This window comes from Penicillium robsamsonii (assembly GCF_028829455.1).
Source record: "Penicillium robsamsonii strain IBT 29466 chromosome Unknown utg000002l_segment0_segment0, whole genome shotgun sequence".
Lineage (NCBI taxonomy): Eukaryota > Fungi > Ascomycota > Eurotiomycetes > Eurotiales > Aspergillaceae > Penicillium > Penicillium robsamsonii.
Window position 1 is genome coordinate 2,357,969 of NW_026643220.1, and position 27,915 is coordinate 2,385,883.

Below are 27,915 nucleotides of genomic sequence, written 5' to 3' on the forward strand. Positions count from 1 at the left end.
TAATATAGAAGATGAGCGTGAAAACTTGTGAGAGATGAGATAGTTGACAAGATGTCGAAGCTGGTGGGCTGTGATGGACCTTTTATCGGTTTCGAGATAGTGCCCCGCCGTCGGGTCGGATTTGTCGCAGTTAAGGATATATCCTCACGCGAGCCTTATGTGATCGCTTTATTCAGGATATAACGTTCATGCTAATGACATCGAACTTCTCGTCCAGGCTCTAGGTCTAGCCTGCGGAATTGTATTCCTGATATCTGCGGTGATTGGAAAGCGAGCACGGAGTTAACGGGGTTTAGCGCTTAGCTTCGCGGGCCAATAGCAAGTTGCTCGTATTGTTTATCGGGGTTAATATAAGCTGATATTTCTATTACAGCCACAAAGTATCTAGAAAGTTGGCTGCCATACCAGGAACACATATATGAGCGTTGAAAGCATACTATATTGTCACGATGAGCACGACACTACCTTCTCGAATTACAACTGTGGACTAGGAAACTCTTTGCCATAGATCTAAATAAAACAGCATCCAACATAGTAGTATATAGTGTAGAATCAGAAATAATCATATTCTTTTAAATTCACATTTTCCCGAATCAACAATCCTTCATTTCCTTCTCTCTTTCTAGCACTCCACATCCTCATCACACGAAGTTCTCCAATCCAATCTCATCAGAGCTGTCAATCATATCCTTCAATCGATGCTCCAGAAACTTGTATATAGACTGAAAGAACTTAGTGAAATCTTCAATCTTCTTACCCTTGTTCCCAATCTGAGCGCTCTCGACCGGTTGATTGTCGCTGTCTTCATGTTCCACAGTTTGAGTGTAGCTTGCACCATTGCTGCCGTAAGTGGGTGTATGGCTAATGGAGCTCGAGTAGATAATGTGCGTGGTTTGTGTTGGCGCCATGTTCTCTAGGTCCTGAATGGGTTTGATGCTGGCAGTGGGCGTGGCGATTGGCGTTGAGGTTAAGGTTGAGGTTGGGGCTGGCTCTTCCAGACCGAACCCTTGCAAGATAGTACGGACGTATTCCTCGGTGTCTGGAATAAGTCTCTGTGCTTTTGTTAGAAGTTTGTTCTTTGGATGAAGTGCCATGTCTGAGTGACTAACCGGTGATCGAACTCCAAGTCCTTTTTCCATTTCCTCGGTCTGGCGGATTGGATGCGCGTTGACGGTAGACACTGCCAGCAGTGCTACTAACAGGATTGAGAGCCATGATGCCTTTGAAATAACTTGCGACATATCGTATGAGCTTTTGCGTATGTTGTGATGAACTGTTTGCAAAATGGGTTACTTCCCCTGGTGATGAGGAGCAAATGAATCCCAAGCGTCACAAATATTATAAGATTTACTGCCAGAGAGGCTGATCTGCAACCCATAGATGATTCATATATTCTGGGTATTCCCGAGATTATCGAAATGCCAGCCTCTTATGGTTCGGAATGAGGTTTTATAGTACCCGAATGCCGGTGGTTATACCCCTAGTGTATGTATCTTCCTCTATTTTCTTATAGAAAATTCGAACTTTGCTCTCTTCAGCTCGAATACTATAAAAGACCTGCTTCTCTAACTTGAAATTGGCTTGATACCATAGCAAAACGGTGATTTTCCTTGAGCAAAGGGTTCCTTGGTGGATCTAGGGGCCCATGGCGATCCCCAATATTGATAGAAGACATTCCAGAGACGAACTCTCCTGCGAATCAAACGCGCCCTTGTTGGATCATAATGATTCTGCCAAGAAGAAAAGACTTGATGGGGCTACAATCTAAAACGATTGGAATGAGACGGCGATACGGCATCAATGCTTGCATGCCGTCTCTATGCAACTCCTACCAATCGGCTTCTTTTTTACCATCTTCCATATGTACTAGTCATCAAAAATGAAAATTGCATTGCGATTGGAGGCGGCTACAGACTTCTTCAATGTTCAAATCGTTGAAGGAACTGTTCCTCATAAAAAAAACCCCCCATCGACCCTAGCTTTTGATGTGCTTCATTCAAAAAACACCCTACACACCATCGTTGAATTTATAAAAGGTCATCCATCTCTGCAAATAAACTATAAGCCAACGTCTCTGATTGCTCATGATTGAAATGCCTCTTCAATGGTACTTACCTTATCATAAGGCTTAGACGAGTCGCAGAACCGTAGATCTGTCGCAAGACGGATCACATTGTCCGGATCGTTGTTAACAGTGGAAGCGTGGATCTTGCACAAAGGATCAGTACAATTGTGCTTTCCGTGTGAAGAATGAGCAGCTTACCATATGCGGCTTGTGTAAAACCACATCACCAGCCTCATACGCCGACACTAGCCATCGTCGACCATGCTCGCGAGCGAACTCAGCTGGGCGCTCAGACAGCAGACCCGTGGACATCATATTCGAGTTGAAAGCCGACTTGGCCTCCTCATCGGTCAACCCAGCCTGCTTCGCTTTGGCATAGAAAGCTGATTCCATTTCAACTCCAATGCCGTCGCCTGTTGAAACCCAGTCAGTACACAAAATTTTCTCCAAGATACAACCAACAAGGGCCAAAACAAACCATCTTCCAAGTAAATCAATCCACCACCATTGAGCTTGATATCCCCCATAGGAACCCAAGCAGTGACACTAGTCGGATCCCCATACCGCAAGAAGATCTGATCGTAGTGCACGCCAATCGGCTTCGATCCAGGGATATTATTCCTAAGAATTGTGCGACGCAAGCTAACTGTATCCTTTCCCCAATCCGAGAACCGCGCAATGAAATCATACAGCGCTGGATGGTTACAGAATTGCTCTGCATACCAGTCCTGGTAGTGTGCATCGAGAGCAAGATCAACAAAAGCCGCTGCCCGTTCACCACCCGGCTTGCCGTTCCCTTCAGCGTGGGCTGCGCCAATGCCGGGGTAGTCTAGATGGTTTTTGGCGGGGTCGAAGATACCTTCGACGGGCGCTGTGCCGGGCTTCAGGACTCCTGTTGATCTCAAGGAGGAGAAGTATGCATCCCGGGCAGCGAGTACGTCCTGGCGGGGGAGGACTTGTTTGAGGAATAAGTAGCCATCTTTTTCGTAGCGGTTGCGGAGTTCCTCGAGGGGAAGAGTTGGGTCTGAGGGGCGGAGGAGGGTGGCATTCTCTGATGTCAAGGGGCCGTCGTTCACGGTGAGGTTGTCTGCTTGGATGCCAACCATGGTGGATGTAGTGGTCGAGTTCGATTCAAATGGGATTGTTTAGAATGAAGTTCTGGTGGTTGAGACAGGTTGGACGATGCCATTTTATATCCTTCGCACGTTGGTCTGTGATCATAGAGGGGTATAGTATGAGCATCAAGTCGAGAAACATCCAACCAGAAACAGAATAAATCGACGCTGACTCTGAAGCCCAAGAGCTGGATCTATGACAGTAAAGAGTAATATTCCCCGTGATTGGGAGTTCATTTCCCTTTTGGTAAAATGTGGAGATGTCGATCACGGGGAATCTTCCTCTTTTTCTTTCCACAAATATAAGGACCTATGCTACGGGGTCTGATTCCTAAAAGAAATGTAGAAAATGCAAAAAAAACGCTCCTACAGAAAGCGAAACCCCAACAACATGATCATACGTCAACCAATGACATTTGTTCCTATCCTCACAAATCACATCTCCATTTTGAAAAAAAAAAAAAAAACAAAAGAGCAAAAGAGCAACATAGTCCCATACAGGCAAGCCTGCGGGCTATTCAATTCCGGGGGAAGTGCCCTTCCAGGGCCACGAGCCTGGGGAAATGGAAGAAGGGTTATTCGTCTTCTTCCCGTCTCCGTTTCTTACTAACAAGAGCCACGCCAGGGCGAGATATCGTGATCATGCATGAAGATCTCGTGGTGAGGCTGAGTTACCATATCCGTTACTATGCACGATACATCACATTCCATCAATTATATACATTTCTTACTCATACTGCGGATCCATCATTCAGCAACAGGCTTCACATGGGTGTAATACCAAATCAATATACCAACAATAGACTGAGAATACCAGAGGTTCGATGGAACACAAGCTGCTGACAATACACATACACGGTTGTAAGAACAGGTTAGTTCATGGGCAGATAAATTGGCTGTAACAAAGCTTTCTATATGAATTGCTATATATGAAGATATACAGGCCCATAATGTCTTTCCGTTCTAGACTCCAGTCAAATGCATCAACGATCTAATCATTGCTAATCTTTCAACGGTAACTGCTCTTTATACCTTATCTTCCTTCCAATCACTCAGTTTCCATGACTGTACTCCATCCTCAACATCCAACCTCAGCGTAGTGAACCGAATCTGCTCATACATGACTGTAGCAGCCGCTCTTGCCTGAGCATGCCAAGGTCCACGACCACCAAGTCTTGCATCGTTTCGATTGCGCCAAACACCTATTTAATAGATCAGCAGCTGATCAGAATGACCGAAATAGAATAATCCAATACTCACAAGTCGCCAGATTCTGATGCTTATCATTTTTCGCCCCAAACCAATACTTCAACAACCCCCCACTGGCAATCGCCTCCTGGTGCGAATGCGCATCAAGGTCATAAAGCCGATCCGAGTCGATATCCGGCAACAAGGTTGACCGGAAAACAACCACATAATACGACTGTGATGCCCACGTGTGGTTCTCGGCCTGTGAGAAAGTTTTCAACAAATCAAATACTTCGGTCCAATTGAAGGATTCCGTATATTCGGCGGTGGCATAGTCGTCGCGGATAGGTTTGAGATATGCCAATGCCAATGCGAAGAGTCGGTCTTGTCTTTCCAGTTCGGAAATGTCCAGTAGATGAGGGACGCTGTTGTAGGGGGATGCAACGAGTCGCGTGTCTATTTCTGTATCTGGGTATTGTTTCTCGAGCTGCAATTCCAGTTGCAATGATGCCGCAGCTTCGAATCTCAAGGGATCGAATTCTGTGGTGACATGGCTATGGTGCAAGAGGCGAGTTGTGCTTGGGACCTTTTGGTCTTTGCCCTTGTTTGGGAGGGTTTTGGTGACTTGGACTGCATTGCTGAGGACCGGGTTGGATATAGTGAATGTCATTTTTAAGGCTCCAGGGTCTCTATAGGTTTGACTTTTGACTCGAAAGATTTCCAGAGTAAGAAATTGAAAGTGCAAAAATTCAAGTCGGGGAAAATTCGGATGAGGCAAATCTGAGTTTTATAACCAAATTTATAAGATATCAAGATCTAAAAGAAAAAGACCGTTTATATAGACTATCTTGACCGCTACCACGGCGCAGGATTTTGTACCACATTCCACAGTGATTGTGTGCTTCGCGAGAGAGAGCAGAAGCACGCAATGGCGAATTTGATTAAAGTTCTGCCCGTTACTATTTAGGCATTAGGTCTGGGTAGATGATGTCCTGTCTGTTAGGCTCTATTGTCTCACGGGATTGAATCCTAGATCCTGAAACATTCTGCCCTAAACCGTTTACCCCGAAGTTCTATAAATTCTGGGGGCAATTCCCCCGAGATGGTGCAATGCTTGGCATCCCCAGTCTGGAATCCCCGGTCTTTTTTTCCTTTCTACTTTTTCTTTTAAATAATACACAAGTTTCTTTATTTAAAATATGATTTTGAGTCTGTCAGATCTTAATATACAATCGGTTTGGTATCACGTAAATCATAGAAGTTCAGGCCTGTTCCCCTTGAAACGCCGTCAAATGCTGGGACCCGATAAAAGCAAGTGGAAAAAAAAAAAATCTCAACGCTTGGGTGGAGGGCCCATCTTGCCCTCACCCGTATCAGCCTTTCTCTTGAGTGGGATAGCAGGCACCTTGAAACCGCCACTCTCACCGCTCGGGGGGTTGACGGGATTCTGGTTAGGAGCTTGAGTGAAAGTTCCAGACTTAAACCATCGATTTTCTTCAGCGTCGCGCTTGCGCTTCAGTTCCGCTTGCACCTTTGGATCGACCAGCTCCAGGCCTTGGACGGGTGTGAATGCGATAGTACTGGAGGTACCAGCGGCGCCAGGGAGGGATGATCCGACACCAGATGCACGAAGACCTCGTGCCTGAAGAACGGATGCAGTGCCACTTGCACCACCCTGGCCAAAGCCACGCAACGACGAGGCAGTGCCACTGGCGGGGGTGTTGGTGCCCCAGCCCTTGTTGTTCTTGCTGAGTCGAGCACGGGTGCGCTGGTCGATCTGGGTTGCGCGGATGCGACCATCGTCCTGTTGTCCCAACATACCCAAGCCAACGGTTCCAGAGCCCGTTCCGTAGCCCACCTCCGACTCCTCCTTGCCGAATGCAAGACGATTCTGAGCCTTTCGTAGTTCCGTCATAGCGACAGCTTCCTTGGCCTTTCGGGCCCGCCAACCACCTCGCTTTCGGGAGGGTTTATCATCGGGCGCAGGGAGGGCCTTCGTACCGGCGTTTGGCGCCGAATTCTCAGTCAGTTTCTCCAGTCGCGTGAAGCATTGTTGCTTCAGTTCTTCGCCCAGAGAGCCGTCCTTGGCGTAATTGGAGACATCTGCGCGGGCAGCGAGTACCATCTTGGCGGCAACAATTCGAATTCCTTGTTTCATAAGATCCTCGGGGACATCTTCGAGAAGTGGCGAGTCGTAGAGGAAACCCTTCGCTCGAACACCGTGATTAGTCGCCAAGCCCAGTCCTTCTGATCTCCGTGATCCTTGTGCACCCAGATTGCAGGCGGGGATCTTAGCGAGTTCAAGCAAGCCACCTGTTTGGTTGAGGAACTGTGCAGCCGTTTCGGCCCCGATGAGTGCTGCCAGGTTAGGGGCAATCTGGTTCATGCGAGACTGGATACTGGCGGTAAGAGCAATGCGCTCCTGATCAAGCTTCAAAATCCTCTCGCAGGTATCGAGAACCAGCTTCAGCTCGGACTCGGTCATCTCTCGGCCTTTGGTAATAGTTGCTTCCATCGCAACCGCCATGAGAGACGGTCCGTTCAAGACCGACTTGAGCGGGACGCCAACCATGTTCTCCGATGATGTGGACAAGGTCTTAATGTCATTGAAAGGGCCATTTTTAATGATAGCGACTGTCTTGGCGTATTGGATGGGAGTGGTGACGAGTCTTTCGAGCTCGGGGAATCGAACGGAGTAATGGTCGCGGAGGACTTTGTGTAGGCGTGTCAGCTCATCAGCTGTAGAGATAGACCGGTCGAATTCGTTGGAGACCCCGGCGCCTTCTCTGGACTCTTCCTGTTGCTCAGGCTCTTCGTCAACTTCCTCGCCTTCACCCACATCGAAGTCCTCGTCATCCTCAAAGTCGCGTAGAAGCTCTTCAGCGGTCGACATTTTGGTTCAGAAATGTGTGTGACGGGTGCGCTCCCGTAAATTGAAATACTTGTGATCGTGGTCCCAGGACGCCACTGGGTAAACTGGAAAGAAGAGCAATGGTATTCCCAAAGTCTAGGTTGGGAAGAAAAGTTGTGCTTAGTCAGAAGGAAGCCAGGTGCACGGGTGGCGATAAATACCAATCACGCAGTTTGGCGATTTCATCGAGGATTCTCTGAGCTACGGGTCCAAGCTACTCTCGGCGTCACTGGATTGGGCGTGAGAAACTTTCCTGCCAATTTCCGAGTTAAGCTATCGCCGCGGTTTGGTGAAGCCCGCATCAACCTCCAAGCCCCTCGACTTGCCCAACCGTCATTGCTTGCCCGACAATTTCGACGTCCCCGAACCTCACCTTACATCATTTTGAGTCGCGATTAGCTCTTTACCGGGATCAATCAATACAGTACCATCACAATGGAGGCCTCCCGTGGACCTCCTCGGGTCAAGAACAAGGCCGCCGCGCCGGTTCAGATCTCTGCAGAGCAACTGCTCCGCGAGGCCGTTGACCGACAAGAGCCTGGCCTTGAGGCGCCGACCCAGCGCTTTGCCGATCTTGAAGAACTACACGAGTACCAAGGACGGAAAAGAAAGGACTTCGAAGACTATGTGCGCCGCAACCGCATTAACATGAACAATTGGATGCGCTATGCCGCCTGGGAACTCGAACAAAAGGAATTCCGTCGAGCGCGATCCATTTTCGAGCGTGCGCTCGATGTTGATCCGACCTCGGTGGTACTTTGGATTCGCTACATCGAAGCTGAGATGAAGACCCGTAATATCAACCACGCCCGAAACCTACTCGACCGCGCCGTGACTATCCTTCCCCGCATCGACAAGCTCTGGTATAAGTATGTCTACATGGAGGAAACACTGGGCAACATCCCCGGTACCCGCCAAGTGTTTGAGCGATGGATGTCATGGGAACCGGAAGAGGGTGCATGGGGTGCATACATCAAAATGGAAAAGAGATATAACGAATTCGAAAGAGCACGCGCCATTTTCCAGCGGTTTACTGTCGTCCACCCCGAACCCCGAAACTGGATCAAATGGGCCCGCTTCGAGGAGGAGTATGGCACAAGTGACTTGGTTCGCGAGGTCTATGGTGTGGCTATCGAAACGTTAGGGGAAGACTTCATGGACGAGAAGATCTTCTCCGCATATGCCAAATTTGAGGCCAAGTTGAAGGAATATGAGCGCGCACGAGCAATTTACAAATATGCCCTAGACCGACTTCCGCGGTCCAAGGCTATGGCCCTTCACAAGGCCTACACGACCTTCGAAAAGCAGTTCGGTGATCGTGAAGGTGTGGAGAATGTGATTTTGTCCAAGCGCAGAGTGCAGTATGAAGAGCAGATCAAGGAGAACCCTCGAAACTATGATATCTGGTTCGACTTTGCAAAATTGGAGGAAACTTCGGGTGACCCAGAGCGGGTGCGGGACATCTACGAACGGGCCATTGCACAGATCCCTCCATCACAAGAGAAAAGACATTGGCGCCGCTACATATATCTCTGGATCTTTTACGCCGTTTGGGAAGAAATGGAAGCGAAGGAGATGGAACGCGCTGGGCAGATCTATCAGGAGTGCCTGAAGATGATTCCCCACAAGAAGTTCACATTTGCCAAAGTCTGGCTCATGAAGGCACAATTTGAGATCCGTCAAATGCAGCTACAAGCAGCACGGAAGACCTTGGGTCAGGCGATTGGAATGTGTCCGAAGGACAAGCTTTTCCGTGGCTATATCGACATTGAACACCGGTTGTTCGAGTTCGGGCGGTGCCGTACTTTGTTCCAGAAGCAAATTGAATGTAACCCCTCCAACAGCCAGGCATGGCTGCAGTTCGCGGAGCTGGAGCGTAATCTGGACGATGCGGAACGAGCGAGGGCCATTTTCGAGCTTGGCATCGAACAACCGACACTTGATATGCCCGAGCTTGTGTGGAAGGCTTATATCGACTTTGAAGAAGATGAAGGCGAGTATGAGCGAGTTCGACAATTGTACGAACGTCTCCTTCAGAAGACCGACCACGTCAAGGTATGGATCAACTACGCCCGTTTCGAGGCCTCGGTGCTGGGCGAGGAAGAGGAAGAGGAGGAGGAGGAGAAAGCGATCGGCGAAGACGCAGCCCGCCGCGCACGTGCAGTCTTTTCTCGGGGACACAAGGTGCTCAAAGACAAGGAGCTCAAGGAAGATGTAAGTTTTTATTTCTGTAATCCTCACACTATTCGGTCTATTCTAACTTATGTACAGCGTGTGGAACTTCTCAATATCTGGCGACAATTCGAACACTCAACTGGATCGCCCGAGGATATCGAAAATATCGAAAAACAGATGCCCCGACAAGTCAAGAAGCGCCGCAAGATGGCCGACGACCAGTACGAGGAGTACACGGACTATGTGTTCCCTGCGGACGATCAATCTGCTGCCAATCTTTCTCGTCTACTCCAAAAGGCACACCAGTGGAAGCAGGCCCAATCCTAGAGCGTGTGATAGCTTTTATTTTACAAAATCAATTGATTCCCATATTTTCCATGCTTTCGGACCTTGGTTCTTGCCGTTATAGAAAACATCCCTGCAAAACCCGTCATGGGAACGGACTTGATGTGTTACAATATTCAGACTAAAATCCTACGTCAGATATCTACGTGTGAGAATGAAACCGGACCACATACTCTCATTCGATCGAATCGGTGTCGCCGGCTAAGCGGCACGAACCGATATGTAGTGTCCTGGAAATGGGACTATCCCCTGCATCCAAGCAAGTATGCGGTATGGATGTCGTGCATGCTGGGCACCAGTTAGTTGCCATTACATATTCCCCTGGCCCCGTTGTACAACAGCTGCATCTCCGCCGATAATCCTCCGGCGCGGGGGCTGACTCTGTGGTACATGCCTATATTCTGTAGTGGTACCTACGTCGATTGAATTAGAGAACGGGCGAATATTTCGCAGAAGCCGAGGAAGATGTTGGCCATACATCTACTTCTATGTATTTCTACTGGAACAGCCCACAAAGTAGATCATGAGATACACCTAGTTGTGTACACAACTCCTGAATATGTCATCAATTATCCCTAATATCTTCAAAACACTGAGAACTGAGACATTTCAAAAGTCTCAGAAACATATCCACAGCCCCACGTTCCATGGCCCTCCCCCCTCACTCCCGAGGTCCTTCCTTTCACTGTATTGATATTCCCTTTTGAAGCATGTCGCTGAACACTTTATAGAGCATGTGATATGTTTTAATTCGATGAATGAACCATGGCCTTCTGTAGAGAGAATCAATTAGACTCTTGCAAGAAACGCCACTTTGAGACCCCTCGAGTCTTTGTTTCGTCTTTGTCGATCAAGTCATTCATGGCGATCCCGGATTCAGGGAATCACTATATTGGGAATTTATTTATATATCCTTGAGCCAGACTACAACTAGCGGGGACATTTATATATGGAATGATTCGCGTGTGCAATAGACAAGAGCGGAATATTCGGTGCAAGATATAGATGAAACGACGAATGTAGAAATCTCTGGTAGCTGAAGTATAACTTGACACAATGTAGATCTAGAAATTATTATGAAACAGGAAAACAACAGAGATCCGAGATCGTCTAGGTGACTTTTGGAGGATTCATTGATCGTCAATGATTGGGGATCTATACAAAGCGAACCGGGGTGTGCGGGGGTACGCTTCAGAATTTCCCGAATAGGGCATTAGTCCACATAAGCACCGTGTAAAAATAGGACCAAGCGATGGTATAAAGATGGGTATTTTGGTGATCTTTGACACTCGATGGTGGCAACATAATAGTAATGTCCATTGAAGATCATGGCCGTCTAATAAAGGGAACTTGGAATAGCTTCTTTTGAGGATAGTCATTGTAGCTAGTTGAACATCTATAGATGCGTTAACTCCCAAGTTTAATGGGCCATCAACAGCGAGAGTTGAAACGCGACACATACACATATATCCTCCACCTTCAGGTGACGAGCTCATCTTTCAACAAATGAGCTTTACAGATATATTTATCTCAGCCATTGAGACTACTATCCTGCTCCGGTCAGCATCGCTTGTATACCTCGGTACCTTCCAGTGCTACTAAGAACAGTAAGTGCTTGCTCTTATCGACGTCAATTGCTAGATCCTAACTAACATATTTTTTTTTTCAATAGTGGGGGGGGGGGGGGCCATATTGTCGATCAGCCCGTGGATGATATCTGTGAAATCTGCAAGAATTATTTCCATGGCACAAACCAAACATGCTCGTGCGGTAACCGTTGATTGGAGTTGGGATACAACAGGGGGCGGAATGACCGTAGAGGTCCAAGATCAGGGTGCCGGAGACATCCGTGTTATATGAGGATGAGTTAGTATAACATTGACGTTTGAAAATTAGTACGGAGTAGGTTGTACTGTGAAGGGACATTCGTGAGAACCCCCCGGGTCCACAAATTAGGCTCGTATTTTAATAACCTTGGAACATCTGAGTCGAACTTTGGAAGTCTCTAGAATAAGGAATTCAATATCCATGGATGTGTATAGTTAATATAACAAAGGTTAACGTGACGGCGTATAACGGTGCAATTTAAAGGAAGAACCTTGGAAGCGGCACTCCAAAACGCCAAAGTTTGGGAATTCCCGTGGGTACGGACAAGAACCACGGGTCTAGAGAGGGGGAATCCTTGGGAGTTGCCTTTGCTTATTTATTATCAATTTATTATCAATTTATTATCAATTTATTATCTAAATTATTTTTTTATGTGATCCATCCTATGCAGAGCATATACAACATAAGCACATAGCGATGCATAACGATAGACTCTGTATACATGCAAGTATTAGAATGGACAAATATGTAAAATGCAAGTCAAACGGGGTCTAGGTACAATGTGGTCCCACTTCGGGACCTCTCACGGGAAAGCCCCTGATCAATATAGAGAGAATAGATGAAGGCTGAAAAGAACCAATGAGAATGTACATAGTCACGAGTAATGGTATTCTAATCCAATCAAAGTGAAATAACTCAAATTAACGGAGAAAAAAAAGTGTGAAAAAAGCCCGTGGACGAATTGAAAATGACGAAATTTATTCCCCTTAAGGGATGGTGCCGTTCGCTAACCCCCCTATGCCTGCTAACCTCCGTTAGGGGGTTGAGAGGCCCTTCTTCCTGTCTCAGCTGGTTTATGTTTCTGTCCTTTTCGCTCTCTGGATTTACCGTGCTGTGCACTTTGATATTCTAGTTCATTCATTTCGCCAATCCCTCATTCGCTTACTCGGGGTTCGCTGGCCCTTTTATCGTACGTTTCGACTGGATCGCCCCAGCCTCACGCTTTTGTGATTACTCCGACATCCTCTTTAATCCGACGCGTGTTGTGAACTCATTGTTGACACCCCTGACCACTCTGATTGTGTCCCGAGTCGCCGAGTTATCAGATACGCGACCCACTTCAGCTTCGCCCCGAGAGCTTGAAATTGCGGTTGACCGCGCGGAAAGCACTCGAGAACCCGTGTTCACGTTGCCAATTATCGCGTCAAGTCACCCAGATCGAGTGTGGTTTGTTGGCATTTTTTTTTTCGCTCACCTGCCTCGGTCGAGATGAGATAGTGCTCTGGCAGTCACCTTTTCTTCTCTAATTTGGGACTTTCAAATCCCCTGCTGGCTGGCCACCCACCTTTGCTCGTCCAACATCCATTACAACTGTGAACTATTCAATTTGAACCTCTCAACATGACTGGTCCAAAACCCCTAATCAAGATCGAGGGCGATTGCTCCACTATCCACGGCAATACCCTCTACGTCTATTCGCCAGAAGGCTTTGAATCAATACAGCTCAAAGAGGACGGAGATTGGAAGAGACTCCCCTCCCCAGATGACAAAGTTACCGGCCCTGCCTGCGTCCAAGACAAAGGTTATTTTTATCTGGTCGGCGGGACCGGCTCCCGCGACCCCCTCGACAACAGCGGCCTCCAACGATTCTCGTTCAGTACAGGGGAGTGGAAGACACTCACTGGGACATCATCGGAGATGAAAGACCGGACGGGACATGGGGCCGGATACATTCCCTCAACTTCAGAAATATTGGTTTACGCAGGAAACACGGATGGCAGTACACGGATCTCCCAATCGACGCTCTTCATTTCAACAACCGACACGACCTTTGACGTCCGGGCCGGGACCGATCAGGGCACGCCCGCATTGTATGAGCCCATAATTTTGCCTTGGAGCTCTTCCGAGGTCGCCATGATTGGAGGCTCTGCTACCAATACAGCTGTCTACATCTATGACTCCAAGAAGGGCTGGAGTATCTCAGAGGCGACTCTGCCCGCTGCGATCCAATCCACGTCTCGATGCGCGCTCGCCTCCGACTCCGGTGGTAATACCAAGGTTCTCGAGGAGTTTACAATGGGCGCTTCCCCAAACACGGTGACTAGCTATCTTCTCCGCTCAAAGGGAAAGATGCAGAACCCGGTTACAGCTATCGCACCGGCAGAAAAGAGGGGTCTCACCGATTCTTACAACGACACATTCGCCCCGACGGCATCCTGGTCTGATTACACGCTTGCCCAGGGAAATGGCTTGGTTGTTCTCGCCAGCGGCCAAAGTAATGACTCAGTGGCAATCTTCAACCAGACTTCCAACGCATGGGTCAACTCCACAGAGCTGTTCTTTGGAAAATCAGATCAACAGGTTCTCAAGCCATCCACCACATCATTCACATCATCTACTCCGACACCTACCACAACCACCTCCACATCGACCTCGACATCGGCCTCCTCTACACCCACTTCTTCGTCGCCAGTTGTGGGTGCTGTAGGTGGTGGCCTGAGTGATCATGGCAAAACGATTCTTGGCGCAACCCTTGGCAGCGTCCTAGGGTTTGGCTTGATCCTGCTCATCATTCTTTTCCTTCTGCGACGTGAGAAGAAGAAGAGACAGTTAGCTAAACCCGGAGGCGGCGGTGGTGGCGATAACAAAGGCCGCCTGAGCTTCCAGGATCAGGGCATAGAACCCCTGACCGAAGGCGCTTACCCCATGGCAAGATCTCCTGTCCCACTCGCTAGTGCTTCTGTCGATTCATTGGCTATCATGTCCGGCAATTACAGGGGAGAGAAATCCCTCAAGCCACCGGGCGCTACGGGCTATGGCTTGTCTCCTCAACCCAAGAGCAGTCCCCTCTCTACAATTCCCTCCAGCGGTGTCATGGGTGCATCAAGCGTATACACCGACGACACCAATCGGGCTGGCAACACCGGGCGTGAAAACCAGGCCGCTGACCGAATGACTGACGAAGGATGGGGAAAATACTTTGAGGACGGTGGTGCTACTAACCTCCAATCCGACCGCTCGACCATCAGCTCCGCATACACCAAGTCCGATTACCGCGGAAGCGGCTGGCCAATGAGTACCTTGACACCATTGAATTTCGGCTTCCTTGAGCAACCCCAGCCACTTGGCCGCGTTTTCAGCGGCAGTCCAACCACGGAACATGGTCCCTCTGACATGGGCAGTCGAAACCTGGTGATCCCAGAGAGCCAGTCAGCACGAATCTCCAGTGCAGATTCAATCAGTGTCGCCTCAGATGACGACCGCGATGATCCAAAATGGCAAGGTGCGGGCCAGAGCAGCTGGCTTGGACGGCCCACAAGCAGCAACTACACCACTAGTTTCTACCAAACGAGCGCACAAGATATGCCCTGGGAATCATCGAATCCCAGCCTCGCGGATAAGACAAGGCAGTCCAATGCACGAAGATCCAGCGTCATCATACCGCATGATATCGACGAACTTCCGGTGCACGGCCAGAAGAATAATACGAATTCAGATATGAGCTGGCTCAATCTCAAGGCTGATCGTTAACATACGTTCACCCAACACTATCACTTTCAGTCCATTTGGAGCCCAACTCTCCCATACTCTCCCTCACTTTCAACAAATACCTACCTCACCTCGCCAGGTCATTCCGCGACTCTCCTACCTCCTCATCCATTCCTTTAATGGCGTCTCCGTGGCTATTAGTGTCTTGAAAAGGCCTATTGCTTTGTGTTGCATTTGACGTGCATTTTTATCTGCATCCAGCATCTTCCTCGTTTTGTTTTTGTGTGTATGAGCGATTCCTTAGCGTTGTGCCACAATCCTTGAACCGGTTGCTCTTTGATTCCTTTTCATGGCTGTGCCTACACTGTGTCGATCTAGTTCTTGTATGGTGTTGTGTTATTCTGTACATATCCGAGTGTAAATCACTTGAAATCAAGCGCATGCTTCATGTCCTACGCTCAAAGGCTCTTTCATAATACTTATTACCATTATCGTCTGTAAACCATGCATCATAAGCATCAACTCGTCCCGTCCACATAAAAGGGTCGAGCGGCATGAATCCCTTCAATAAAGCTTCGCCAACAACGAATGTCTCTTCGAAACCTTCCGAAACTCATCAACCATAGGACTTAGCATCCTCCCACCCCCATCTTCAATCTCCATAGGCTCCAAATGCGTCGACTCCTTCTTCAAAAGCGGAATCTTTTCCTCAGTCTTACTCCGAATATAATAATGCTCGTCATCCTCCTCCATCCCAATAAACCACCGTTCCTTCAACTGCTTCCCCCAAGGCCCACACCCACACGCACCCTGTAGCTGCGTCGTCTGGGGACTATTAACAGCAAGCGCAAATAAATTCTGCGGCTCAGTGAAATCAGTCACTTGTCGACCTCGCGCTTCGACAATCATAAACCCGAGACAGACAGCGCTAGTCAAAAACGCAAATACAAGAATCACGTAGAAGACCCCTTGCCATTGCTCCGTTCCACCAGACGAGTAGCTAAAGGTTTGAATGGATGCGTTGAAATTCTGGTAAACAGGCTCAGGGAGAACACTCCCGTCAGTGTAATTCCAGAATGGAACGAATGGCGCTGTCTGGGAACTGAGGATAAGCGTGCTTCCAGCCATCACAGCCAATGCTTCGGCGATAGATGGTAGTTTCGGGTCTAGTTCGAATGCTGATTTGGTCTTGTCGTATCGAGGCATCATCTGCATTAACAGTCTGGCATTACTGGCGGCACCGTCTGTGATACCGGCGTTTAGACTGAGTGAATTCGCCCATTCGGAGGCGATATTCTTCCAGTTTGAGTCCCACATTCCTTCGGTGAAAGAGTCTTGGCGGCGGTCGTATTGGAGGATGTTGGAGGGGGTTTCGCAGTTTGTGCTGAGGAATGCGCCGCTTGAATCGGCGGAGTATTTTGTTGAACAGACGCCTGTTTGTTTTACGCGGAGTGAACACATCACGTATTCTGGTATTTCGGTGTTGGGATCTTTGGATGGTGGCGTTGCGCCGAGGAGGTAGATTGCGTTTGCGGGCCATGCACCAGTTGTGTTAAGGATTGTATTGTAGGGAAGAGGGTATTTTCCGAAAATAGGGGGCACTTGGCCGTATTTCGGGCCGAAATGGAAGAGGGAGTCGACATTTGTTCGGTTTAGCCAGGACGGTGGATGGGGGATGTCGTCTGGGGGTGAGAAGTTCCAGGCTGTCATGTTGAAGTTTTTAGAGCCTTCGGGCCAGGAGGAGTAGACTAGGGGACTTAGTTCTTTTCTTGTCATCCCAACGCAGAGGACGTTGACCGCTGGTGAAGGAACGGAGGCTTCGATGTTGTATTTTCCTTCGCCGGAGGTGTCTATCGGTTGTTTGAGGTTGTTTTTGGTGTTCATTGCTGCGGCGGGGATGCCGCCGTGTGGCATTGCCATTGTTATGTTGTTGATCATTCGGCCGTGTTTATTGGAGAGAGTGGACATGTCTTGGATGTCGATCCAGCTGCCTGTTACTGTGGTGTTGTCCCAGAGGGAGCCTGTTGGCTCTTGGCGCTTTTGGAGTTGGCTTGAGGTTTCGTTTTTACTGGCTACTAGCTGACCCCATTGGGCTATCCATTGTTGGTAGTTGTGATATGCGTGGCCGACGTGTACGATTTGGAGACAGGTATTGTTGCGATAATCGAGGTCCATGGCGATGGTGACGGGTGTCTCGCACTCTGATGCGATGTATGTGGGGTTTGCGAAAATGGAGGTTACCTTGCCTTGGAGGATTGTTGATTCAACTGGACTGAAAGAGAGTTTTGGATCAACTGTCGCTGATTAGTGTTTGGCACACTTGGACAGAAGAGAGATAACTTACCCAAAGCTTGCGCGGCGGTGGTGTATAGCATCGCGACGAATGTCGCAACTAACGCAACCGACCCGAGGAAAGTGAGCGCCGAATATCGCAACGCCTCCCAATGCACAATCATAGATCCAGGCTGCATAATCCAAGCTCTCATATTCATATCGGAGATACTGATTCCCCGTGAATCTCTCATCAAAGCCCTCCGACTAAGCACCTGTCCCAGAAACGCGACGCAAATCGTAACATATGCCAACTCGATTGTCTTCGCAAAGAACGCACTCAGCAAAGATGCCGTAGATGGAGCCAATGGCCCATTACTAGAAACAGTGTTCCATCGGGGCTTGCGCAGCGCAATGCCAAGATAGATACCCGAAAAGATGGTGGCATAGATAGCGAGAACCAAGACTGTCAACGGGACCCAGGAGAGCCGTTTCTGGAGAACCGTTGCTCGATTAGGGCAGCGCACGTGGGCGTGGGCGGCATGTGGAGAATGCGGAGTCTGGGGAGACTGTGGAATCTTGTAGGTATCGCGTGGTGTCGTAGTGGAGGCACTATCGGTTGAATCGCGCCTGTCTGCTGGAATCGCATCGCCTGTTGGGTTTGAGATCCCTAAACCGACATCGCGTAGGACTTCTTCGGACCAGGTGCTGTCTGAGGGGCTGTGGTAATGATAGTCCGAGTCAGTTAGGCGATTACTAAGTGGATTCCAAGAACGTTGGGGTTGGGTATCAAGTGAATCTTGGGATAGTAGCGAGTGTTGTGACTCCCGCGATGAAGCCATGTTGGAACATGTATGCAAAGAAAGGGAAAAGGGAAAAAAATAGCGCAATAGCCGTCTTAAGTTGCAAAGATGCTTAAAATAAAGAAAAAGGGAGGTGGGAGGTGATTTCAGCCCCAGGGCTGAGAGGGAAGTCTAGCCTCTTCTCTAGTATCATAGCCTACTTTAGCTGCTTGGCATCTCGGGTTTGTGCTTTTGTTTTGCAATTTAAGTAGACAAGAATGAAAATCGTTATTTTATTCACTTAGTGCTTATTTTACAGTCTCGATTGCTATTTGAAACGTTGCTCTTGGCCGCACTATAGCTATATCTGCTGTGTGACTCTATACCTGTCTGGACTCCATTTTCTCCTGTTCGATCGAACTAATTACAGGGTGAGGAGAGCGGGGGAAGAGTCCGGAACAGTGATAGTAAGCAGACCGTTCTTAATCCCTGTCTCTTCGTTCGAATGCCCCTGGACAGGCTTCCCCTTACTCGATGCATCATACGAAATCCTACCAAATGTAATCTTATCAAGCACGTCGCTGCCTGGGACAATCTGGCGCTCAATCTTGGCGCTCGTATGTTGTGCAGGCATGTGGAATTTCCCTCTGGGGACGATCTGAGGTAGTCTGGTTGAAAGCCCGTGGATTCGTCACAACCAGCTTCGACAGTCGGTCTCCGTTGCAGATTGCATATGCGGACTGTGTATCTCCGATAGAGGGATGCTGAAAATGCGTGTGTTCTTGGATTTTCCGATCGCACTGGCAACCATGAGTTGACCGTAAGACGGGGGTCTGGTGGTTGCAGGAATACCTTTGCTCTCGATTGGCTGCCATGAGGCGTACTGGTAGTTCGGTCCTTGGTGGAATTGAAGGCGCGTGATACCCTGTTCAAATGTCAGTAGCTTGACCTTATGGGGAAGATTGTTGGTGCGTACGTGTACTGCTGCCCAGAGGGAGAAGTTGACTAGCCACAGAGCGTCGCCAAATACCTTGGTATCTCCACTCACGCCCTGGTTTGCGATCGAATTTAGCTCGCCAAGGGTGTAAGGGAGGTCGAGGTATGCAAGGTTCTCAGAGCGCTGGATCTGCAGTGCGAGATTTTTCATAATGTTTGTGTGATTCCTCAAAGTCCCTGTAATTATTGGTATAACCAGGTTGGTGCGGAGTGAAGAGACATACGCTGGATATCAAGCTGCGCAGGGGGCAGAGGAGATGCGTTGACACCATATAACTGTCCCAAAGGTCAGCAAAGGAAAAGGAGAAGAGAACGACAGTGGGTGTCATACTTGTGGAAGCATAGCTCTTTGGTCAGATATGTTTATCGTGTCCAAGAGATTGTAGAATTCCTCGGCAGTCCAGGAAGTGCCGTAATGAAATCCAGCAAAACGAGGCTAGGCGCCATAACCCGGGGAGAGGTCCAGGACAGGCTTTCTGTACAGCAGACTTGACATTAGCTGACTTGGTATTCCACTCTTCAGCATAATTAAGCATAATCAAGGAGTGAATAGTTTGCAGCGCGATTCTTTCCAGAGGCGAAATTGAACTCGTTACCCAGCTCAAATAGATATAGCTGGGGACCGATAGAAGTACAAGTTTCCGCAGCCTCGAGTTCAAGCTGTTTATTCGAGTAGTTTGGTTCATGTTCAACCCATGAAGTTACTTGAGGTCTCTCAGGGTGTGATACAATTCAAAATAGGTCGGACCGTAATTGATTTTGGATCGGCTGATCGGTGGGGCTTTGATCGATCGGTTTGACTTTCTCCTCCTGGTCTGGGAAATAAGGTAGCATGGTCCCTATAGATCCCATGAGTCCTTGCGACCAAGAATCTGTCGAATGGTATAATATACTGCGAGGTTCCTCCAACTCTTACTTTAGGAGCGTGGACAATGTGGAAGGCTTATAGGATTAACCACCACAACCCCGGAATACACCCCATAATACCCCGTATTACCTCCGCAATAGCTACCTAGGTTCTGCGGGGAGCGATGGGATTATACATTTGAATGCGAGTCTTCTATTTATCTAGACACCGAGAGTAGGATAAATCAAATTATGGCTAAACGCCTCGGGAAGGGTTCTGAAATTGAATATATATACGCTGCGTAGCCAGGAGACTTTTAAGTTCAAATCCCGAAAACTTTCATATCGTGAGAATTGACTTTGCTAGTCAGTCTATTTTGGTGCAGAGCAGTTATAGGGGCTACATATGCATGGTCTTAATGTAATGAAAAAGACAGTGAAGGGGGAAAAGATCAATCTATGATAGTTCTATCGTTTTCCTTTGCTTTGTTCATATCCCCCATTCAACACTTGTAGCTTCCTTCGAAGTAGGCAATTATGCTCACCTTGTAGTACTCAAGTATGGAGGGAATTCCAGTGCGATGTCGATCAAGGCCATAAAAGGAGCACCATCCATTGCAGTCCCGCTGACACCTGTGGCGGCGCCATTCCTTGACTCACGACTTAACATCTCCGTCGCTTGGAACCACGAGGGGGAGGGCTATCTTTGTCCAGAAGAGTGTTGCTGAACATAAGATCGGGTTTGTTGAATCTGGAAATCATGTGGTCGCAGTGCGCGACAAAAGTATCATAGTCGAGATTCCCCGGACTTCTATGAAGAGTCAGATAGCCAATGGCACACCTGGCTTCTGGCAGCTCATTCCTCAATCTCTGTAGGAGATCCCAAAGCATATTGAACCAACTAGGAGCCTGATTGAGCTTGCGGATGATGTCAAATTGTGTTCGATATACGGCTATGTAGGTTACGGCCGATGGGTAGTTGGTTCGGTGGAGGGAGCACCATTGCGCCACTGGTTGGCGGCCTCAATGGCATTGTGATTGTTTCTCATGGTGTTGATGGCGTTGTAAAGCCAACCAGCGAGCAGATCCTGAATATCCCTTTCCATGTTCGAACAAAACCATCCATAAACAAGAGCCGACCAACAAGGCCAGTTTTCGTCGGATGGTTTTGGGTGGATGATCGAAATGTCAAGCAGAAAATGAAGCAAGCTTGGGTGTAGAGCCTTGCGTGCCATACGACACCACTCGCTAGGGTCCATGCCCATGGTAAGCATTGGGAGCTCAGGCAGCATGTTGAGGTTAACTTCGTCTGGTGTCCAGGCTCCCTGGCTGCCAGTGTGATTGTTAGAAGGAATTGTTGGCAAAGATGTAGATGTAGAAAAAGGAGAGAGCGAGAGAAGAGCTAAGACGGATGTGAGGATCCCAGCGATGTCAATACATAGACCAGGTGATGATTCTAAACCCTGCTTGAAACACAAACATACTTTTTCTTATATATTGAATACTTCTTCCAATCCATATAGATGCTATAGCCCTAAGTTGAGTATCCGCCGATAAGACCTAAATAGCTGCCAAGAAACATAACCTTGTTCCATAACTCAGCTGGTTAGAGTGTGGTCTCGAGAATGCCTCGTGGCAAATTATATCTGTTTGACAACGTTAAACAAGAAAGACTGTCCACGAGGAAGCCAAGTCAAGATAAGCAGGAATCCAAACACCTCGAGCTCTGGCACAGCAGAAGTTGTCCCTGTTAGTATGCACAGGTCTAGCGGAATGCATCTCATCCACGATGTTGATGTTGGCAATATATTATGACTCAGGGAGCCTTGGAAGCCTTGTTATTCCTATTTCGCTGAAAAGGCCATTCGGTGTAGCCTTTACATGCACGACTACATCCTGCCGCATGTTCCGATGACCCGTTTTGTCCTTAACCCCCAGGTAGTGTAACATCACACACAGTCCCTGTCTCTTGACAAACCCCGCATTGTGTGGGCTGTATATCGCAGCGCAGCTTTCGGCATGGCCACTCGTCACACACAGGACCCGGGTGCTGGTGCCCATGTGTCGCACCTGGCAGCATCATTTTCATTTCGAGGTTGGATGACATGTGTACTGGTCAGCCCTGGAGAGAATGGTGGACCTGCTTCCCTTGCGGGCAAAATGGCCAGGGAAGGTTTGGAGAGGGGAATAAGGACCGGGCGTAGAAATTTGTTCAAGAGTCTGGCAAGATGGATAAAATGAATGTCAGCATGGGATCAGTAACATATTTCCAAGACGTATTTGAGGACCATATCTAGTACTGGGCGTTGAAAAGATCACTCCATTATATGGATTTTGCTTGTTAGCTAGTCTATCAGGATCATAGAAGGGGAAGTGGGCGTAACGAGAGAGTCGATGAATAGTCGCGGGAAATGATATTTCTCAGACTAAGCACCGAGACTATTAACTTCTAACCACTGAGATCTCTTATATTGTTAGTATTTCAAAGACAACGTCAGTCCCTGATGAAACCTGAGGGTTTTGGAAAGACTTCCGGTGACTGCATCGATAAGGACACACTGACCATAGTGCTGCCATTCACTTAGCTGCAATGATTCAACAATCCACCATAGACGTTATCAGTGAGGTGCATAATCATATACGAAACACCTCGATAACTAAAGAAGTAACACTACGAGTTCGTCCACGTATCCATCCCTCTCCGCTCCGGGGATTCCCTAAAAACTCCCCGGAACTCCCAACATACCACCATCTCGAGGTAGCCGCCTTAGCATCGGACTCCCCACCCAAATATGCAGGGGCTAACCTATCAGTGTTCGAAGTAATTTCCCTTTTGCTTGGCATCTTCGTACGCACCCAACGCCATGGAGCATGGATGGCCCAACGTGACGTTTCTGCTTACGCAGCCTCATGCATACTAGATACGCTAATATGAGTATAGGCTTAAGGCTTGTTTAGAAGTTCATGGGCGGGAAAAATTAATAAAAATAAAGGCTAATTCGTCTTAGTATCAAAACCAGATCTGTACTGCTGTACTGAGTCATGTTCTTTACTCCGTATGCATTGACCATCTGCAAGGAGCTGCGCCTTGTGTCTAAGCCACAGCTTACTATGGAGTACCTAGTGAACTTGGGTAAAGTATGTTGTGCGTCGGACACTCTCAGCCATTTTCTTACGCCTCCACAACCATATCCGGCCGTACCCTTATCAGTGGCGCATACTAGAGGTTACTATGGATGTCCGCGGGTCTCTTCCACGTGGCCAGATATAGGTTTATTTCGGGAAGGTTGAACTATTGGGTTTCCTATTTACTAGTACAAACGTTAGATACAAACAATACGATGGGACTCGCAGGGCAAAGTGGGACATAAATTTTGATAAACTTAGATAAATGGAGAAGAGGGGATTTGTTCTAAATTACGCGAGTGGTGATTTCCTAGTTCGATCTGATATTTAATTCCCAATCTCGAAAATATGTTTGTAATAAACAGGGTCTTGGCTTTCCAAGGGCGAGAAAAGCCTTTTTAGCGAGAGTCAACGCATTCTTGGAAACTAGTACTTTGACTGTAGCCTAAACCTGCAATACCTGGGGGTTTGTACACAGACGCTCAGGCCATAAGGGACCTCCAGGGTTGCCGATCCAATTTGGAGGATTGTAGCCAATTCTTTCGTATAGCATGGATAAACGGTTAGCCCGTATATAATAACCCGGGCCATTTTATTCCGCTTTGTAAGCAGATGAGGTCCAAGGAATGGCATTAAGCAATTACAGGATAATCCTATATGAATGACCCAGCACAGATCCATAATTATCCAGGGAAGGTAGTCGCTCCGAATACTAGAAATAGATCAGATCAATAGCGCGAAAGCATCCACAAGTGAGGGTTAGTGTGTAGCGAATCTCCACGCTTGGAAGATGACCGGGACGCTATCTGCCGGATCGTCTCTATGGAGTTAAGCATAAATGCCGATTTATGAGCATTGACTTGTATTTTACGTGTATATTCTGGAAACCAGGCAGCAGTTTTATGCAGTGGATGAGTGGCAAATGAATTTTTGATTCGAGGAAGTGGAGATTAAAATCTTTTTGGTCGGACATTTTATATCCGATTGTCCGACAGGTGCCGGGGGAGATTTGCAGTCTCCGTACAAAGCTAAGTTCAGTTGAAATTTACTCTATACTTTTGACTCTGTACATACGGAATTAAAACACCTATATAAAGGCCGCGTAGGCAAAAAAGTGGCGGGTGCAGTAGTAAATTGGGGTATGTCACTAAGCGGGAACGGTGGCCTCGGGATTAGAGCGAAGCTATGTTACTGGTCCAGGGCCAGTCTCATCGTAGTAAGCGGGCCACGAGTCCCTGCGTCCGAGTAAAAATAAGAGGTAAAAAGCCAAAAAACAGGGTCTTTCCCAGGAACGTAAAATAAAGCGATGGGTACAGGGCTCTGACGAATCAAGCTTGTGGCGTAAGCTGGGAGACGAGTAAGAGAATTCGAACCCCAAATTTTAGCTGAGACAAGCCCAGAAGTATGTATGCTAGACAGGACTAGACGGTCCGAACTATGTAGGGAGTCGCATGGGCTATACGTAGTCTGCATACGTATGCCCCGTTCAAGATCGAGTATGGGCAAATCAACGCTCGGCTGGAAATGCCCCAACACGGTCCGCGTCCTCAGTCTACGAACCGCGTGTTTCTCAGAGTTCCTATAGATCGGCAGATAGAAGCTTGGCTTGATCTGCGGTGCCATGTGTTTGATATTTGCGGGAGAAACCGAGGGAAGGAAAGAGAAGTACTATGGTATGTAATACTGGATATAGAGTACACTGTTCACAGTGTAACCTAGGCCGGTTTCTGCTAAATATATCACATATATCATAAAGAATACATCTGCTCTCATTATATGGCTTATGTGTCCTGCAACGTAAAGCCCTGGAGGGAAAGAGAACCCTAGTCCCCGCGAATATTCTCGGAGCGGGGCGGATGTTGAACGCGAATACGAATATATGCACGAGCCAGTCCCTTTCACCCCCCTAAATGTTTTAAAATATTGACGTAGACGCCGACGAGGCAGATTAGGATTTACTGTAGACGTGGATGCAAATATTTTGTAAACTACTACGTACACAATATCTTGTACGGTATATGTACTTTTAGGGGAAAATCCTAGAGGATCGGGGGGGGGGGGGGGGAAGACATCTCGGGGTAAAATACTCTTTCTAGAAAAGAAAGGATGACAAGGGCACCACGTTGTAGCCCTGAAGCGGTAATATATTCGTTAGAGGGTTAGAGCGTTAGAGTTCCCAGGGCTAGACCTTTAGTGGCTTATTTCCCCCCTAGGGCGAGATCGCCCTACAGTAATCAAAGGAAATACAACACTGTAATTTGTAAGAAACTAAGAAAGTAATCTAAGAAACTATCTCTTGAAGCCAGTACCCGCTCTTGAATCCTCGGAGGTGAGTTCCCAAACAGGTCAAGGTACTAACATCATCACTTACGTATGTCGGATTTAGCCCTGTAGAACAGCCTAAGCTGGGATATTACATGAGTAGGGGGTAATGTGGACAGGGCTAAAAGCTTGTCCATTCCAGATTATCTCAGATTCAACTCCTCAAAATAAAATACAACATAAACCTCAGGGTCCAATCCATGATTGTCCGTAGTTCTGCCGAATGGTGGATCATTTCCTGTCGCTTGGCTCAGCCGAAGCCCTAGTCCGGATGACAGCCAAGTCGGAGTTAACACTTTTAACACTTCCAACTGCAACATATAATACATTTTAAAGTAAAAAAAAAAGTTAGATTGAATCAGAAGTCATATAATCAAAAAAAGAAAGAAGTTACAGAAGTTGCAGAAGTCACAGACCTCTACGGAGTCGCGGGCGGGCCGGAAGAAACGGAGAAGAAAACGGGTCTGCACAGGTGGATTAGGGGTCTTGGTATTGTATTCGTGTCTTATATTTCTTTTTATTTCGTTTTTAAATTCTCCAAATAGCGTGCTCCGTATGGAAGTGTAGGAACCTGGAGACCCTGGAGCTTGGCTTCTTTTGCTCATTTAGTATAATTAGTTACCAATAGCCATACCCTGGCTCATCAATTTCCCCCCCCCCCCTTCTCTACTTCTTGAACTGTATTCCTATTTGAATTCTTACGTCGGATTTATCAACCTCGCTCCGATTGTCCCTCATCTTATCTCGTATCGGGGATCTCATTTCCACTTACCTCTATCACGGGCACGCGCAGAGCGCATTTCATTTCTATTCCCAGACGGCCTAACACTTCTCTGGAAGAACTGTTACTTTGTACGGTTAGGTTGAATTTCGACTTTTCTGCACCATCCCCAGGCCAATTTGCAACTGCCGTTGAGGATTGTGTTCCCCTCCAATTGCAAAATCAGAGAAGGAAAAAAAAGGGAAATACTAGGGAGAAAACGGAATAAAAAAACATCTGTGCTTCGGAACGAAGTCCATTACAAGGGAATCAAGATCTGTCAGACTTGATCTTGCCTTGTCGCCGTCATATCTCCATTTAAGAACCTGGGAGATAACTTTTTTCCGTCACCTCCGTACCTCAAAAAGACACACGGAGCGCGGCACAAGCTCGAGTCATCAGGCTTCTGCTCAGGTCTGCAGGCGAGTGCCGATTTAGGGTCTAATGTTGTCGACGTGTTACACGACACAGAGGACAAACATCTTTCGAGAGCCGCTGGTGCGTTTGTTGTGTCCTCCGGGGGGGGAAGAAATGAGCGAGATATTCTTTCTTTTCTTCAACACCCTCCTCCCCTTTCTCCCCGTTTCTCAGATCGGTGATCTCTCAAGTTCTTACGAGCATCCAGAGCCTGGTTGAGTCGGTTGCCAATAGTCTAAACTAACTTGCATTCTGCCTTTTAGTATAGTTTTCCAGCCCCGGTGACCGCACATTGGGGCATTGAGGAGATGTCCAGCTGTAGGACGAGTATCGTGTCCATTCTGAATAATGATGATAACCCATCTTTCGCGGTCCGTTCCGCACCCCGACTTAGTCGGTCTCAGTCATCACCATATTATCAACATCCAGAGCAACTCCCCCCGCCCGCCACCGACCCACAGCAAACCCGTCCCCAAGCATCATCCGAATCTCCAACGACATCACCCCGAGGGACCAGGCGTCACTTGGACGCCGTGAATGAAGTCGTCCCCGTTTCCCCCGGGTCGTCGGATGGCTCGGCTTACGATTATATCACCAGTCAGCCATCAGCTTATCACCCGTATGCCCGGCAGGATGCGCGACGGGATCCGTACCGATTCCCAAGTCGTGGTCCAGCTCCTCGAACACCACCTGAGACACGCTCGAGCACATCCGAAACAGCGTCGTCTCAGACCGGAGCGACGCGTGGCACGGGACGAAAGAACAAGTACCCGTGTCCTTATGCCGCAAGCCATGGGTGCTCTGCAACGTTTACGACTTCCGGCCATGCGGCGCGCCATGGCAAAAAGCACACTGGTGAAAAGAGTGTGCATTGTCCCATCTGTAACAAAGCCTTCACGAGGAAAGACAATATGAAACAACACATCCGGACCCACCGCACGCACTCGGACGATATGCGCTCTACGTCGGAACCGGAGGCTGATGCTCGCTGGGCGATGGCTCGCCACGACTCGGCGTACGCTTCGGCTTCCCATCAGCGCAATATCAGTCAACCTATGGAGGCAGTTGTACGGCCTCCCACCGGGGCTAGCCCACAGGTGCCGTAAGGGAATGCAGTCCGTTTTCCCCGACCGTCCACTCTATTTGCTGTTTGGTATACGACTTCCTTTTGTTGGTCCCTTGGGCCTGGCCACTGCTGTGCGGTGTAATTCGATTCTGTCTGTGTCCCTTTTTTTGGATCAACATGTGTCTTTTTATTTCCTCATTTTTTTTTTTTTTCA

At 48.1% G+C, this 27,915-nt stretch overlaps 11 protein-coding genes across 11 annotated transcripts; 3 read left to right on the forward strand and 8 right to left on the reverse strand.

The window, feature by feature from the left end:
- Positions 1-641: 641 nt before the first annotated feature.
- Positions 642-1,241, reverse strand: N7447_004134 (uncharacterized protein; the record flags this gene model as incomplete). The annotated part of the gene is made up of 2 exons (XM_057228409.1): positions 642-1,052; positions 1,110-1,241. 2 exons carry the CDS (start codon positions 1,239-1,241, stop codon positions 642-644), a joined length of 543 nt encoding a protein of 180 aa, XP_057087750.1.
- Positions 1,242-2,008: 767 nt separating this feature from the next.
- Positions 2,009-3,171, reverse strand: N7447_004135 (uncharacterized protein; the record flags this gene model as incomplete). The annotated part of the gene is made up of 4 exons (XM_057228410.1): positions 2,009-2,047; positions 2,116-2,208; positions 2,264-2,478; positions 2,544-3,171. The coding sequence occupies 4 exons, from the start codon at positions 3,169-3,171 to the stop codon at positions 2,009-2,011; spliced, it is 975 nt and encodes a 324-aa protein (XP_057087751.1).
- A 1,041-nt stretch (positions 3,172-4,212) lies between these two features.
- N7447_004136 (uncharacterized protein) lies at positions 4,213-5,038 on the reverse strand (the record flags this gene model as incomplete). The annotated part of the gene is made up of 2 exons (XM_057228411.1): positions 4,213-4,382; positions 4,441-5,038. Coding segments are annotated over 2 exons (768 nt in total), but the record flags the coding sequence as incomplete, so codon positions are not given.
- Positions 5,039-5,701: 663 nt separating this feature from the next.
- Positions 5,702-7,261, reverse strand: N7447_004137 (U4/U6-U5 snRNP complex subunit PRP31; the record flags this gene model as incomplete). The annotated part of the gene is made up of 1 exon (XM_057228412.1): positions 5,702-7,261. One exon carries the CDS (start codon positions 7,259-7,261, stop codon positions 5,702-5,704), a length of 1,560 nt encoding a protein of 519 aa, XP_057087753.1.
- Positions 7,262-7,714: 453 nt separating this feature from the next.
- clf1 (putative cell cycle control protein (Cwf4)) lies at positions 7,715-9,781 on the forward strand (the record flags this gene model as incomplete). The annotated part of the gene is made up of 2 exons (XM_057228413.1): positions 7,715-9,493; positions 9,551-9,781. 2 exons carry the CDS (start codon positions 7,715-7,717, stop codon positions 9,779-9,781), a joined length of 2,010 nt encoding a protein of 669 aa, XP_057087754.1.
- Positions 9,782-13,027: 3,246 nt separating this feature from the next.
- N7447_004139 (uncharacterized protein) lies at positions 13,028-15,157 on the forward strand (the record flags this gene model as incomplete). The annotated part of the gene is made up of 1 exon (XM_057228414.1): positions 13,028-15,157. One exon carries the CDS (start codon positions 13,028-13,030, stop codon positions 15,155-15,157), a length of 2,130 nt encoding a protein of 709 aa, XP_057087755.1.
- Positions 15,158-15,679: 522 nt separating this feature from the next.
- N7447_004140 (uncharacterized protein) lies at positions 15,680-18,228 on the reverse strand (the record flags this gene model as incomplete). The annotated part of the gene is made up of 2 exons (XM_057228415.1): positions 15,680-17,409; positions 17,460-18,228. 2 exons carry the CDS (start codon positions 18,226-18,228, stop codon positions 15,680-15,682), a joined length of 2,499 nt encoding a protein of 832 aa, XP_057087756.1.
- A 631-nt stretch (positions 18,229-18,859) lies between these two features.
- N7447_004141 (uncharacterized protein) lies at positions 18,860-19,315 on the reverse strand (the record flags this gene model as incomplete). The annotated part of the gene is made up of 1 exon (XM_057228416.1): positions 18,860-19,315. One exon carries the CDS (start codon positions 19,313-19,315, stop codon positions 18,860-18,862), a length of 456 nt encoding a protein of 151 aa, XP_057087757.1.
- A 202-nt stretch (positions 19,316-19,517) lies between these two features.
- N7447_004142 (Glycoside hydrolase superfamily) lies at positions 19,518-19,998 on the reverse strand (the record flags this gene model as incomplete). The annotated part of the gene is made up of 2 exons (XM_057228417.1): positions 19,518-19,824; positions 19,913-19,998. The coding sequence occupies 2 exons, from the start codon at positions 19,996-19,998 to the stop codon at positions 19,518-19,520; spliced, it is 393 nt and encodes a 130-aa protein (XP_057087758.1).
- Positions 19,999-20,972: 974 nt separating this feature from the next.
- On the reverse strand, positions 20,973-21,302 carry N7447_004143 (uncharacterized protein; the record flags this gene model as incomplete). Its single annotated transcript, XM_057228418.1, has 1 exon — positions 20,973-21,302. One exon carries the CDS (start codon positions 21,300-21,302, stop codon positions 20,973-20,975), a length of 330 nt encoding a protein of 109 aa, XP_057087759.1.
- A 5,641-nt stretch (positions 21,303-26,943) lies between these two features.
- Positions 26,944-27,741, forward strand: N7447_004144 (C2H2-type zinc finger protein; the record flags this gene model as incomplete). The annotated part of the gene is made up of 1 exon (XM_057228419.1): positions 26,944-27,741. One exon carries the CDS (start codon positions 26,944-26,946, stop codon positions 27,739-27,741), a length of 798 nt encoding a protein of 265 aa, XP_057087760.1.
- Positions 27,742-27,915: the final 174 nt, after the last annotated feature.